Here is a 16091-nt window from a genome sequence, read left to right as displayed (position 1 = left end):
CACAGGAGCGATCCGCTGTGGCCCAAACAGCAACTATATTAATTCTTTTTTTTTTTTTAAATGTTACCCAAACATTACCCACTCCACCTTGTTGATTTTGCAGTGGATAAGAGGCAGAGGTGGACGTGTGTGTGTGTGTGTGTGTGTGTGTGTGTGTGTGTGCGTGTGTGTGTGTGTGTGTGTGTGTGTGTGTGTCTGTGTGTCTGTGAGATGATGTGATGTACTCCAGCTTAGCCCATGGCCTGGGGCACTGAGCTGCATTAGCAGCACTGAGTGAGCGGCCTGGTCCCTCCCTATTAGAGTGCTGGTGGCAGAGGCGTGTCACTGCCCAACATGGGGAGAGAGAGCCTAAGTACCCCCCCCACGCACACAGACACACACATGCACACACACACATACACACAGTTTACCCAAAAAAACAACAGAACATCACACGAGCGTTCTGCGTATGTACAATATGACGCACGTTCCAGGAAGCCTGATCCATCTTTTCCAAACCGCCTCTAAGTAGAACACTGTACCAGTGGGGGGGTTTAGATAGGAAGAGTCCAGGGGGAGCTTAAAAGGCCAGGTTTAATAAAAAAAAAAGAAAGAAAGAAAAAGTGGAGTATCTGAGGAGGTCGCTAAATGTGCCAAACAAAAAAAAAGTGAAGGAAAGGAAATAACCGCCTCAAGTCTCCTGTCTTTGTTGGAATAATTTAAGATAATAAGGGTTAAAAAAGAAAACAAGATAACAAGCAGATTTAACAGCAATGCAACAAACATGACAGTCCTTAGTTATATTCATAAATAGAAGTAAATTAAGGCAGCCGGAGATTAAGATGTTCCTAATCTACCAAGAATGCAGTGAATATTTGCTGTTTCATCTTCGCTGCCTGCACGCTGAAATGTTGACTTTACTGGAGAGGGACAGAAAGAGCAAACAACTCACTGCTGTGGTCATGTTGAATTATTGACTTGACTACACATGGCATTCGTGTCCACAGAGGCCGGGCTGGGAAACATCGCAAAACACTTTTCTTTCGCGCTGGCCCCAGAGCACCGGGCCCATATCTGTGCACCGTCTCAGCCACCGCACTCAATCACCGCCTGCGCTGTTGATCTGGCCTTTGTGTGTTTGGACAGCTAATAGTCAGGGAGATCAATAGGTCTGATTGAGAGGTCATGTAAGAACATGGCATTTGGATGACCACCGGGGATCCCAGTAAATCCCTGATGGCGTCTCCCCGGGAAGTCTCCCACTGGCCAAACGCCTCTTAATCTAAAACCCTCTTACTGTATAACTAACTAGAGTTCCCACGGTGATCAGAACGGAAAATGATTGATCAGGTTTCCCCAAATCCAGTCCAGTCAGTGACAGAAAGAATTCTCCTTTAAGTAGAACATTTAGGAAACAATAACTTGCCTTTAATACCAAGACAAAGGCAGACATCAAGATATGGGGGGGGGGGGGGGGCAGAACTTCTTGCATTTGCTGCAAGCTGAATAAATAAGCATTTCCTTAAATGCAATTTCTTAGTAAAGCCTGTTCTAATCTCCTTGTGCTAATCCTGATTTTACTCACCGAAACAAAAGAGAAGACGAAAGCCGTAGAAAAGGGGTAAAACCTCTTTACCCAAATCCTATTTCTTAACCCAGTCCAGGCCGCGTAAACCTTCCAGCTCTTTTACTCTAAGCCGTGACACTGGCCGTCTTGCTTTCACTTTCCAGAATGCATCTAGATGGTAGATGTCCAGATTATCTGACTCCAACGGCTGAAGCGGTGATGCGTGACATATCTTTATTTTTGGCACTGATTTAGACACACGAGTGCTGACGGTGGATTGATGAGAATAGTTGTCAGTCATCTGCACAACTGTCACAGCTACGGTTGTCTTTTACATCACATCAATTCTACAAAGGAAAAACAGGACAGTCCAGAATCTGATCAGCACGACCAGCCAGTCAGACTTTGTTGTAATGACAAATATTGGCAAGAGCCCTTAATTTCTACATTATCTAAGTCACAAACGGGAAGTGTGTAAGTCAAACCATCTCTTCCTCACCGCCTCGTCTCCCCGTCTCTGACAGTTGCTGTATTCACACAGCTGGGCTTGTGGGTTGAGATAGTGTCCAGATTTCTGTCAAAGTGATGTGCTCGCAGGGCCTTTTCCATCTCTCCCTCTTACACTGATTGACAGTGATACAGAGATGCACCGTAAACATGCTAATGCATGTGTGTGTGTGTGTGTGTGTGAGAGAGAGAGAGAGAGAGAGAGAGAGAGAGAGAGAGAGAGAGAGAGGAAAAGGCAGGCGAGAGCGCCGTGAGACTGGGTTCATTTTCGCGACACGAGCACGTGAGCATCTGTGTGTAGCGGTGTGTAAATAGTCAATAATAGCTGACACTTGTCAGCCCTCTGCTCTGGACACACAAAGCCAGTGGTTGAGCCATTGTTGAACTCTCTCAACGATAGCCGGTGTCCCCCCAACCCCTCCCAGCTGGGCCTCTCAAGCAGAGATAATTATGCCTATTGTGCCCCTTGCACATATAGACATCAGATGCACATGTACCCCCCCCCCCCCCCCCCCCCCCCCCCCCCCCTTCACTCACACACACACACACACGTGCACACACACACATGTTTTGTGCTAATTTACACACCCACCCACCACCCACGTGCCTACTCAGCCTAACTGAGTAAAAGATGGCTGCCAGCACCCCATCTGCTCCCGCCCAGAACTGTGTTGCTCTCATCAAAAATGGTGAGTGTGGCAAAAAATACCAAAAGGGCAGATAAGTTGAGTTGAACAAATCCCCCATGTTTTTTTTTTTGTTGTTTTTTTGATGTTTGGTCACCTTTCGATGATTTTTCTGTGTGGTTTGGCCTTACTGCCGTTCATTTTCCACATCTGCAGCCATCTTTATTGGCACCTTTCACATCCTTTCCTGATCTCCTCCTCTTGGCCATGTGGGACAGGAACAGGACCATTGGACGGAGACATGAGGGAGGGGGCTGAGGGATGGTGGGGGCGTTGACAGAGGGCGACAGTTGATGGTGTTGTGTTCAATGAGCCCTGGGGACGCCACGTGCTGGCTGTCCTGTTTTGTCACACTGTGTCCTGCCGCACCCAGGCGGCACAAGCTCAGCAAGGATGTGGAGCAGAGGACCGCCTTAATGTACCCTGAGTTAATGTTTAATGAGCGCTCCATATTCAGGCAGGTTCATGCAAAAGGAGAAAATGGCTTTATTGTGTTGTTATGAACTGGCGTGCATGTGTACTTTGTGTCGGAGAGTGCCTAAAGTGTCAGATCTGTGTTTACAAGAGTCTGCAGTGTCCCGAACAAGAGTACCTATTAATGTATTCCTGCTCTGAGCGCACGGATTTACAAACAGACACTGTGTCCTGACATGCCTCTGCGCTCCATGAGGTCCTTCTGCCTTTGTCACCTCTCCTCTCCTCACCCTGGACGTGTGGAGCCTTATTTCATTAAGTTTATAAGTACTGAGCCGCATGAGCGTGCATGAATAAAGCAGCATGCAAACCGTGACGGAGACCCAAACCAGTTTTAGCCCACTCGAATTGTGACTAATCCTGCAATAATTATTGAACCAATCCAAAAATATCAGTTTGATTAGTTGGATTTGCCTTTTTCCTTCCACAAGGAGCAACATTTTTTTTTACCTGACTCTTAATATTACAGACACGAAACTATGATTTGGTGTAACCATGGTGAAAATAATTGCAGGCGAGGATATATTAATAGTGTGGAGTGTGGAGATTGTTGCTCTGTGCGTGTGTGTGTGTGTGTGTGTGTGTGTGTGTGCCTTATTGTGCCCCTCTTGAACTGTCTGACTTCCAGCAGAGACCCCAGGGGTAGAAGATTGATCTGTAATGTAGCCTGTAAGTGACCTGGCCACCCGGTGGCTGCCATTAAAATCCATCTTCACATTAAGGTCTGATGCCTCAGCATCCAGCCGGCGGTGGCTGAGCTCATGCAGCTGATTTTCAGTGCGGTCTTTTTGTTGTTATTATTGTGTAAATCATAAAGATTGTTTAAAACCATAAACTAACTCTGTGGCCGGTGGATTTGATGGTTCACGGATGGCACCTTCTATGGGCCACCATGTGGCTGCAGCCATCTGCTGGTCCACTTTCTCCCATCCAAGCCTCTTATTAGCTTACCGCTGCTGACTGACAGCCTTAAACACAGACTCAACCCTCTCTGCGTCCCGCTGTTTTCATTCCCGTCCACACGCTCTCCATCTCTCCGTCCCTGCTTCAGATCGTTGCTCAGACTAGCGGGACTCTATTGTCTTGTGAGGGTCAGACACACACGCACAGGCACACTTGAACACACTCACAATGCTTAAGTAATGGGATGGTACGGGATGGGGTGGCGACAGGGAAATAGGTCAGTTTGCCTATACCCGTACCCTCTTAAAGCCCCCCCCCATTACTGTCCTGGCTGGACAGCAAAAGTGGGACAATCTCAGACACACACAGACACACCCACACACACACACACACACACACACACACACACACACACACACACAGACATCTTTCCAGATGGGGAACGTGTGCTTAACAGAGTGGAACCTGTTGGGGTTCAGAGGCCACGGCTGCAGTATGTTATGTCATCGGCCCAACCTTCAGATCCGTATGTGATCGTGCTGCTGATCAGAGCCTGCAGGCAGCAGCTACCTTCCTCGTCCACAGTTTTTTGTTGAGAAGATGACATGTGTGCCCCTATTCACAGGATGGATTTGCCCAGATTAGGGCGGTTGCAGCCCTTCCTTTTTTCTCTTTCAGGTGGGGCGAATAGTGACACTCAACAACAGCCAAATGAACACTCAATAGGATGCTGAGAGCCTTCAGCCACAAAATCAATTTTAATTTTCACATCTTCATTAGACCTAAACGTACAGTCCTGCTGGCTGCCGAAGATGGGAGGTTTACCCATTAAGGTCTAGGAAAGAGTCAACTGGACCGACCTGGAAGAATGAGACCCTACATGGACACCATGACAGGTTTACAGCTTCTCTGTGTAAAGACACGTGTATCGGCTGTAGTTTGGGCTTGTTTTTTGCTTCCCTGTGGGTTTGTGCTGAAGCGTGAGGTCTCTATACTGATAAACAGGTAGGCTGGGGTCATGGTTGAGCAGAAAGACGGTGAGAAGACACAGTGTTGTGGGAGTTGTGCGCGATTCTGTCGCAGAGAAACAAATTCGCGAGTTCAGTGAGCAGCTCATCATGTTCGGCATCTGATCCTCACACTCACTGCCCATCTACTGACCTATATACCCCTAATTACACACAGCAGCCTCCCGACAGCATTCACATCAGTCCCCATATGCAAAAACCCAGAAAAACACACATAAGGAAGGCTGCTGTATCCAAGCCGGATCAGCTGTGTTTATGTTTATCTAGTTGTCAGGCAAGAAACGAAAAAGTCTCATTCTTTTACACTCTGCTTTGTTCAGATTTGCATATTTTAAAGCAAACCAAGAGTCTGTCATGTTCAGTCACAATGACAAGTAGAGTCACAATGGGCTGCGTAACAAAGACAAAACTGCAATTCACTATAGATTAAAACCTAAATGTCTGAAAATTAAATTGCATGTTTATGTGTGACACGGCGTCTGTGTTTTTTGCATACATATAATATAAAACACCATCTGCCAGGTCCTGAGGCAATTCTTGCCCTACTACCCTTCTTGCCTCTCCTTTAGTTCATTTCTCTGCTCATCCCTTCCTAGGACATTGTTATTGCAGAGCCTGAATTCATCTATGAACAACAGCATGATAAACTACTTATAATATCTTTATGATCAGCACACCAAAACAATAGAACGGTACATTTCCCTCTTTGGCTTACACACACACACACACACAGACACACACACACACACACACATGCAAATTAGGTTAATGAAGATGAATGTTAGGGCACGGTCCTATCGATGTCCTCAGTTTGTAATTGCGGCCATGTACTTAAAGAAAGTGGTGCTAAAGCTAAGTAAAGAAGAAGACTGAAATAGACCCAACAGGCCAAATCTGGCTAAGAAGATGTCCGTTATTGACACCAGTCAAAGTCCGAAGCCTTATAATGAAAGTGCAAGTGATTAAAAAAAGAAACTCAGAAGAACAAGTGTAAAAACTCCAGTTCAGCTTTGACCCTTTGACCGTCCCAGCGTTACCTCGAGGTGCGTTTCATATCAGCGATTGATCGCGATAGAATGACAGATATAGCAAAGTGTTAATCTCATGTTAATCCTATTATCAATGTTTTCACTGCTTCAAAATAGCACCTCCGAAACAGCAGAGCGAGCTCATAACAACAGCTTCAATAGTAGAGGGGAAGCAAGCAGAAGAGAATGGGGAGTCAGGGAGGAGGGATGAAGGAGGAGCAGACCAGATCAGCGATCCAGAACAGTGAGCAGACAGAAGACACAAGTTAAGAGTTCAGTCAATCATGGAGGACAGCGGAGCATCAACTGTCCTGAGACACACACACACACACACAAACAAGGACATGCTCGTACAGTGGTTCATGTGTTCCTACCTGGGACGATAGAGACGGTGTCTCTCTCCCAGGACACGACGCTGACATATTCCTGCACGGCAGCTGGGATGAGGCACTTGAACACAGCTACGTTGCCCCGCATCGAGCGCTGATCCGCCACACGCACGGTGTAGGGCTCCCTGAAAACTGCACAAGCACACGCCAAAACATTGAGACAGCCAATATATGTTTTAAAAGGCAAAATCATTTCCATATCACTGAATAGGCAGTGACCCGTGATGGTCTAAATGTCATTTGAGGAATGGATTCACAAATGTTTTTAACAACGAGCGCGGTCAGAATGAAGCCATCCAGAATGTGTGTGAAATAATACAATATGTCGGCTAATATAAATTCATGTTGTATTGTAGGTTAGTTCCTACTGTATCAGTCCTCTATACATCATGGAGAACAGCACATTAACACTCCAGAGCGAAAACAGCCTTTCATCAATTACAACAGCACTCCACATTCATTCACTGGAAATTGCTGGCCTACCCTTGTGTTTTGTTTGAACTCTTCTTATCCTGCCTCTGCTCTCAGCATAAATGGCACAAGCCGCCATTAGGCAGGATGATCACGGAAAACATTTTTATCGCTGCGGTGTCACATCTTCTTGAAAGTCTGGATTTGCTGTTTATGCACCCAGGTGAGTTTACCCTAAATGAGTTTAATTTTCAAAATCACATCAACTCCAAGGTTGCTAAGAAACTGGTTTGAGATTTCTCCGTTTCAGGTGCGAAAGGTAGGAAAATGTTCTGTTTGTATTGTTTACACCCTGGAAACGAGCTGGTGCACAGGTTCCTCTCAGCTCGGGAGGCCGAGGCCCTGATGGAGGCCGCTGGCTGCAGGATGTTTGCTTCCTGCTAATCCCCTGTCTCCTGAGGCCAGGCTTTAGGGTCATGTGGGAATGAAGGCAACGCCCGGCTGGCATGCAGCTCAGGGTCCTGGCTCAAATCCGCAACTTGGCGCTAGTATTAGTATTAGCGTGAATATGAGTATTAGTCCAGGTTGGTGTTGGGAGGCAGAATATGAAAACAGCTGTTGGGTGGCAGGAGGGAAGGGGGGAGGGGAACAACTGTCCTGAATGAATGGCAGAATGAAGGAAAGGGGGGGACAATAGGTGCAGTGTATGGTTTTAGTGGAGATGAGGTCTCGCTTATTAAGACAGCCTCCAATCAATGAACAGCACCAGTTAGGTTTGTTAATGAGAGATAATTAAAGAAGCGTGCTGCAGCTATATTTAGCCTGGTGCAGGAGGACAGTTTGAAGAACGAGGGAGTGGGGAGGAGGAGAATGAGGACCGTGGAGGAAGGAAACGTGGTGGCAACAGATGCCGCTTTTAGTCATAATTTCTAAAAATAGACTACCTATAATATCTGGAGTTTATTAATTGCCTCATGTTCTGCATATCTGAGTAATAAACATATTTCTACAGAGATCAATAACATCCATTTTTCTGTGAGGGGTAAAAAAAAATCTGTATCAAGGCAGAAAAAGTCACATTTCTCCAAGAAGAGTGATAGAGTTGGAGAAAATTGAAAAAGCTTTAAAAGCAAAAAGTCATGCTGGAATATTTTAATATCCCTAATGTGCTGTCACTCTGGATTTGCTCACTTTAAGGGGTCGCGCTTTGGACCAGGATGCCGTTCTGGAGGTGCATGTGGCACCATTTTGTCGATATAAAAGGCACGGCTCTGACGCCCGCCCAGTCAAAGGTGTGGTCAGAGGGTCGGTGTCGACTGTGATGCAGATGTTCTCTCTGGGGACAGTGTTCTAGGTCAATCTGCGATCAGGTCGTGGCGGGCTATTTTAGGGCAGGTGATTCTGAGTGTGGGTGGAGTTTTTCGCAGCTGCCAATCACATCTGCTCGGCTCTGCGTTCTGGCAAATGGCCGTTTGCTCCCACCACCGTCATCATGATCACCACCGCGGTCACTCGAGCGGACCTTTCACCCTCAACTCACCGGCTTTGATGCGGATGTTTGGACTGCGGATCTTGCCGGCCTGGTTTTCAGCAGTGCAGAAATAGTCGTTGTCATGGATGTAGCTGTTGTAGGCAGAGGGCGAGAAGGGGTACAGTTGCAGGGTGCCATTGGAGTGCACGTGTCTTATGTGGGGCACGTCGTAGATGTCGTCGCCGGTGGCCAGGTACCAGCGCAGCAGGGCACTGGGGGTGCCTCCTGCTGGACAGGGCAGGGACACCCCCACTGAGCTGGAGTAGGTTACCCTCTGCAGGGAGGCATTCACAAAGTACAGCCTGGTAGAGCCCACATCCTCACTGTGTACTGAAACAGACAGCAAAACACCGCATTTACAGCCCGTGACAGGTCAGGGGTCAACGGCGAACACAAGTAAAACACGACTGGGCTAATGGGATTCCACAGCTATTGATTTAAAGCAATCAGCATCGCGTTATTTGGACCGAGAATGTCAGAACGCCCTTCAAATGTGCGTCAAAATAATCATAACAAATGTATGTCAAATGTCCAGCTGCAAATATCAGTCATGTGACACAGAAAGGATTTGGGCTAAAGCCTGTGATGGTTTGGGTGGACTGGAGGGGGGGGGGGGGGGGGGTGGCTGTGCGCTCTGAAGGGAGCGCATACAGAGGCACGGAGACGGGACGCGCTCATAGGTTATGTGATTGGAATTTCTATGCCAGACGCGGAGATTTAACTCTGTTTAATCTCCTTACATATTTAACGCACAGACACATGCACGCACACACACTCGCAATTGTAGGGGAGCAACTTCAGATTAAGCACATTCGCTCCAACAGAGAAAGAAGAGTGAGATGAGGAGATGATGGGTGGGGAGGGGGGTGGCAGTTGTGTCATCAGGAGAAAGGAGATGGACAGATGTGGATGGTCGCAGAAATGGTCTTACAATGGATCACTTAATAGGACTACAGGCATCACACGCTCAGCCAGGAAGTCGGTGATTACATATAACAGCTTAATAATGTGAAATTTATCGACAATGTCTGCCGAAACTCTGCGCTTTACTGTAATTCATGGCTAAAGATGCTTATTTTTTTTCTTGCACAAAGGGCATTAGCTTTTACAGATCCTCGAGGTTGCACCAGACAGAGTGTTTACGCCACTTTTTAACATTTGTCCCTGAATCTTTAATCTCAGCTGATTTTTGGAAAAACCATAACTGCGTCACACAGGAGCACAGATCAGATTTGATCAGATTTTTTTTCTAACTAACTAAATGGGCATGTTGGGGCAACTGTGGCCTCCTTTAACTGAGGAAATGATGCTGCCCTGGCGAGCAAACAAGACAACAAAGTCTTGAAATATGCGCAAATTTATTCAAAATCTTGAGTCTTTTTTTGGGGGGGGGGGGTCAGAAAGACTGTATTTGATAATCCAAGTCAATCTTAAAGCTTCTGTTTAAGCCTTCGATATTGACATGGTGATAGATCAACAGGGCAACATTAATAAATAAAAGCAGGCAGGGTCGGCGAAGTCAGCTGGGACAGTCAACTGTCCAGGTGGTCGTAATTCCTGATTCTTTTTCACTTGTTCCTTATCCTTGTTAATATCCATTTTAGACGAGGGATTGATAAAGCTGGGCGGAGTGTTACAGATGGTATATGAAAAATGTGTCTGGCAGTCCGGCGATGGGCTGAAAAACCAGGTCAGACTCCCCCCCCTCTGCAGATTACTGATAATGGCCCCTGAGCATAAAGCCCATATTAAAGATTGCAATATCTATAATCTCCCAATGGGGGGACAGAACTAAAGTAGAGGAGTGAGGGGGTCACCCTGAGAGCTTGTTGGGTGGGGGTAGGCCCGACGATGGAAGAACCTCTGGTACAGTAGATTATGTGGCCCGGAGGCCTTGGCACTCAGGGGGGTGGGAGTGGTGGGGCTGATGGAGTGGGAGGTGGAATAGAAAGGGGATCAGAACAAACTCCTGCCACTCAGACCGTCGCGTGAAGCCGAGACAGAATTAAAAACAAAGACTTTGTTCAAAATTCAGGCAGAATGAGGTGCACAAGTCATCTGTCAGAGTTCCAGCTTGTCCCAAATCCATGCATCCACTCTTAATGTTCAAATTTAAAGGTGGAAAATCATTTGACTTGTTTTTCTATTATTGAGAATTCACTGGTGTCTAAAATATCAGGGGTCAATCACCTGTTTTCACACCCTGAAACAGGCTGTTTTTCACAGTACATGCTACTTTGAAAAATGCTAACTTATTTCACCACTGTCATTTTAAAAACACATCAGGCCTGTGGGATAAAACCAGCTGACTAGAATAGTCACAAACACCTAAAAATGGCCTCTGCACATCAACAAAGGCAGTTTGCCCCCTGACATCTGTTGACCACATCTGTGGGGTCTCCTGCATGGCTGCTGCTGCAGTTCAGCAGCACCCGGGAGGCTTCATCAACCCCGTTCAAAGGAGGAAAAAACACACGCATGCGCACTGTCTCACACACACACACACACACACACACACACACACACACACACACACACACACAAAGCTTGGAAGGTGTTGCAGGCAGTACAGACAGCACCGCCGCTGGAGCTGAGGCTTCTGCTGTCAGAGTCGCAGCCACTATTTTATACATCCTGCCAGAGAGCCGCCCATGAATATGTATGTGGGAGAGGCAGAAGTCATAACCTATGCAAGGTTTCATCATGCATAATGCAGCTGATCTACGCCTCGACCGGATGTGAACACACACACAGGCACACACAGGCACACACACAAAATCACCACCCGCAATTATATTGATAAAGGCTAAACACGTTCTGCACATCCGGACGAATGTGCTCTATTTTTCCTTTATTTGTAAAAATGTAAACATCTTGAGGGAATGTTGTCATAGGAGCAAAAGTGAGACCTTTAACAGTGAACTTACAAAAAACCCCCCAAAAAACTAGCCTCTCTGTCTCTTTTTCCACAGGCAGCCACCTCCCCGTCCTTCTCTTCAGGTGTTTTTGGGAAGTTGTGCTTGAAAAGGAGGGTTGATCCTGGAAGGGGGGGGGGGGGGGGGGGGGGGCAGCTCCTTATCGGTGCAAATTTACCGCCAGGGGTGGATGCACAGGGATGATGGGAGGTGGATTCGTATCCACAAGGAGAGGCGCGTGAAAAAAGTGTTGAGATCGCGTCTAACCAGCACAGGGGGGGAACACTACAAGTCACTTCCTGTTTTTCAGTACACCCTGTCCCCAACAGTGTGCTCCCTCCACCCCAAACCCCCACTGACTGTGCTGTGTCAGTAAAAAAAAAAGTGTGCTACTTCAGCAGTCCCCGTGGGACCTGCATCCCCCCCCACACCCCCACACCCACATCAAAGCAGCCAGTTTCTCAGTTAATGTGAATATCAAATCTGTGCATCACAAGTCCCAGCACAGTCTGCATACACTCCCCCTCCCCCAACCTTTAATTCTGCCTAGTGATGAGGGAGAGAGAGGGAGGGGAGTTACTGTGAGAGGGAGCGATGGAGGGAGGGAGAGGTGGAGATGGAGGGAGAGATGGAGATGGAGGGAGAGATAGAGATCAAAAAAAAAAAAAACCCAACTACTACTTGCTTCAGAGATCTGACATTTGCCAAATGTTCCCTCCTTCTGGAAATGAGAAACGTCGCCATCCAATGAGATCTGGGGGAGGTCCGGCTCGATTTAGCATCACTGGGTTTCTTTTTTTGGGAGGAAGAGATCGGTTTGCATTTGTTGTTGTTGTTTTAATCTCATTGACATTTAGAACTGATGTGAAGAAAAGGGAAGGCGCATGGATACAAGTGTCAGATCTGGTGAAGAGGCCAATCGGCTCTAATTGCTCTGGAACAGGGCCCGGCGAGGGAAAATAGGGGAAATTTGTGATTCTTGATTTATGAAATCAAACTGTAGTTGTTACGGTGATTGACTGGGCCAAAATGAACGTGTTTGTCCACTATTTTCGCTTCAGGCAATAGGTTAGGGTTAGCGCTCCACATAAAAGGTGTTTTGGATCCAAAAGAGAGAAACTACAATAGAGATCTGTTGATTGCTTAATATAACCCTTTTAATGTGGCTGTTTTAGGGATTGAAGTAATGTCAGGTGTCAGCTGATTAAAATAATGTATGCTTGTGCCTGCCCGAGTAATGATCGCCCCCCCACCTCACAGCGCTGACACTCAATGGAGCTCAGATTGTGGCTTTAATTGTGCAGCCTCGCAAAGGGAATCACAGAATTGGGGGCAGCTGAGGGGTGCTTTTTTTTCTATTCTTTTTTTTTGCATATTTTGCAGCATGCTTGAGTTTTAATTTGAAACGAAATATTATTTTGAAAATGTGTGAGCTCTGGCTTTTGAAAGTAATTTCATTAATTCCTAATTAATACTCGTGGAGGTTTAACCTGCGTGTTTAAATAAAAGCTGGAAGAGTTCACGTTTAAACCTGGAATGCTTGTGACAATGTGACATTTCCGATCACAATATCGGAATATACTTGAACCCATATTAAATAATCGACAGACTGATTATTAAAAATAATCGGAACGTTTTAAACGTTTTAATCGGAATATGAATTAATATGAATATTTTATATATTTGGAAAACACATCGGTTATGATAAAAAAAATGACCAAACTTAAAGGGGTGTCCCCCGTCAGATCGCGCGACACACACACACACACACACACACACACACACACACACACACACACACGCACACACAGAGTGACGAGCGCGTCCGAGGGGTCCAGGTGCGCCATTAGTGAGGAACATGACCGGGCAAGTCTATAATCGGCGCCCACCAACGCCCCGGAGTTTCCCCAATTGGTGGAATAAATTTGCGCATATTTCTATGATTCCACAGACGCCATCGAGGCTCTGGACTCACATCTTTCAAATTGTAATAATAATAATAAAAAAAACAACCATAAATATTAACGAGGGCGGTGGAGACAGGCTGCAACCCATCAGCGTCTATAGATGAGGCGTTAATTGTAAATTAAAAAACCCATACAAAGGCACAAATATGTGAAATGTTTCATTTCCGAAGATCTCAAATGGACCCAGTGGCCTAGTTTGGTGAAGAGGTTTGCGTCGTGAGCAGCCATATTCCTCATTCCGTCAAACGCAACCATCAGAATTTATTCATACAAATTTTTATCCTGTCGGAACATTTACCAAGAATGGCCAAAACAGCATGCAAGCAGGGTTTCCACGCAGAGCAGGCGACACAAAGGCCTGGAGGAGGGCAAAAGCTGTCATGTGCATGGAGACAGTGTTGAACTTCTGTTATTTTCGACAGAGATTTGTTCAGGATTATTATAATGCAGTGTAATAGCAGAAGATCAACTTTGCATTAGGGTCAGGGCTTTGCTGCGTGAATACCGAAAAAAATCACTTTAAGCAAAGCCGCCTTTTATATATTTATAAATAGCATCTAGACAAAAAAAGGGGGGGAATATGCAAATGAATGAAACGAGGACAGATCCGAATGCTGTAATTGCGGCCTTTATCGATCTATTTGAAAACGAGCCTCTTGTCAAATCAGTGTTTACTAAAATGCAATAGGAACCATTTACTATGACCAGCATTTAAGGCCACAAAATTGTTCGGAAAATCGTCTAAAAGAAAATAAACGGCCGCATCTCTGGCACCCCTGTGCAGAACACAATCAACCAAAAAACATCTGCAATAATCATATGATGCACACCGATGGCTCAGATGCATCAAAAAAAATCACGGGAATCCCTCCAAAACTTTACAGCAGGGCCACTTTTCGATTGAATCTGCAGTAAAATTGGTAAACAAATGCTAAAATTGCAGGCGGATGCGTGTTTTCATCCCTCTCTCACCCTCCCTCAGCATTTGCACCTCATTCTCCCTATTCAGCCATTTTACATATTCATAACTGGAGTTGGTAATGCGAAAACAATCCCTGCTCCCAGTGCCATCTGAGGCCGCTGGATAAAAACCACAAAACGCTCCTCCAATAAGAAAAGAAAAATCACTTCCAAATTTCCCCTCCAATATCCATCTTCCTGCGCTTTTGGAAACATTTTGATCGAGAGTCGTTTTCGATTAATGCCCCATCTCAAGGCTGCTGACGTGCCATCGAGGCAGGAGCCACGGGTGTCAACCACCATCGCGAACAAAACTCATTTCCATCATTCATCACTTTTCAGTCAACTTCTTAATAAACAGCAAGACTCTGGGGCGCAGGATGGGGAATATCTCCGGCGTTTTCCTTTCTCTTACCTTCTTGGAGAGAGTACAGCAGGAGTAAAGTTACAAGCCACATGCCATAAAGAGCAGGTGTATTTTTCAGGAATATCTGGCAATCCTGGCAAGTGTGAGGCGCGGTTTTTTGGCCAGGCAGGTCTCCGTGCTGGACTGGCGACTGTTCTCCCCGGAGGTCTCTCCAGCCCTGCTGCCCCGCTAAGCGTGGAGGGGAAATGAGAGGCGCCTCAGCCCCGCCCATACCCCCCCTCCTCTCCGCCCCAGACTACTGTGCATACAAACCCATCTTTCCCAGTCAAACACCGCAGGATATCGGGTGGTGTGAGTCGAGCGGTGGGATTTTGGTCCAGTTAGGTCCAAACTGTCAGTAGATGTGTGCGGCGACGCTGCGCAGACCGATCTGTTGGCACCTTGCTGAGCGCGCCAACCTGTGCGCCCCAGATCTCCGCTTTTCTCTGCGCAAATGTGGACCTAAAAAAAAGAAACCTAAACCAACCCAGGCAGCTGAGATGCCACTAAAATGCATTCACGTCTTTTCCTATGAATTTGGGCATTAGTCCCCGAGACTTGGAGTCACACTCGGCTTCTCTTTGTCTGTCGGAGCCGTGAAACGTGCGTCGACATTTGCGCACAGATGCAATGCAGATGGAGAGGAGGGCTAAAAGGGGGTAGCGGGGTGTGGGGCCGTGACACTTCCACGAAGCAGGTAAGGTTTCAAAAAGCAGGCAAAACAAGCTTATTGCGGAAGATCACAGTTCCCCCTCAGAGGCGCGTGTGCAACTTTTGCAGCGGCGCTCTCCCTGTCCACGCGCGCCTGCTGTGAGCGGCTCCACCGCAAGAGCATTTATTTGGATGGAAGTTGGAGGACACTCCCCGTTCATCGAATATTTAAAGGCACTGTGGTGGCCTCTGGTGCAGCGTGAAAGTGATCCACAGGCGCCACTGAGATGAAAAAAATTAACCGCGAGGGAAATTGATATGTGAAGCCACTGTGCACAACCTACCGCGAGGTGGGTCGATGGTTTGGGCTCCATGATATTAAGATAGGGGCTTTACAGGGATTGAAACAAATAAACAATTTAATTCGTTTAAATCACAAAATTAATTTATCATTTATCATTCTGACAGTCAGATTGTAACTTTTAGTTGACAAAATATATTTTCGGCCGGTTTGAGCACACTGACGCGAGAATCGCGTGTAAATACTAAACTACCAAACTGCGTTCACCAAAGTTGCGTCGATATGGAAGAGTCTGTCTCTGCGGTGCCACTCTCGGGGGCCGTTTGGGTCAGAACTGCCCGCACGTTCATCCTCCGCACGCTGGTGTCTGCTGACACCTGCTGGTCAG

General features: G+C 46.6%; 1 protein-coding gene across 1 annotated transcript in view; it reads right to left on the bottom strand.

The window, feature by feature from the left end:
• The window catches only part of LOC101068486 (Down syndrome cell adhesion molecule-like protein 1 homolog), a 39291-nt gene extending 24271 nt beyond the window's left edge, over positions 1–15020 (bottom strand). The window contains exons 1-3 of the mRNA XM_011611655.2: positions 14761–15020; positions 8513–8833; positions 6547–6693 (exon numbers count right to left, since the gene is read on the bottom strand). Of these exons, the coding sequence (XP_011609957.2) occupies positions 6547–6693; positions 8513–8833; positions 14761–14983 (691 nt within the window). The 5' untranslated portion in view covers positions 14984–15020. The remainder of the gene's footprint in view (positions 1–6546; positions 6694–8512; positions 8834–14760) is intronic.
• Between the last annotated feature and the right edge of the window lie 1071 nt (positions 15021–16091).

Source organism: Takifugu rubripes, chromosome 15 (assembly GCF_901000725.2).
Source record: "Takifugu rubripes chromosome 15, fTakRub1.2, whole genome shotgun sequence".
Lineage (NCBI taxonomy): Eukaryota > Metazoa > Chordata > Actinopteri > Tetraodontiformes > Tetraodontidae > Takifugu > Takifugu rubripes.
The sequence above is the reverse complement of the archived record's forward strand: the minus strand, read 5'-3'. Positions and strand labels throughout refer to the sequence as shown.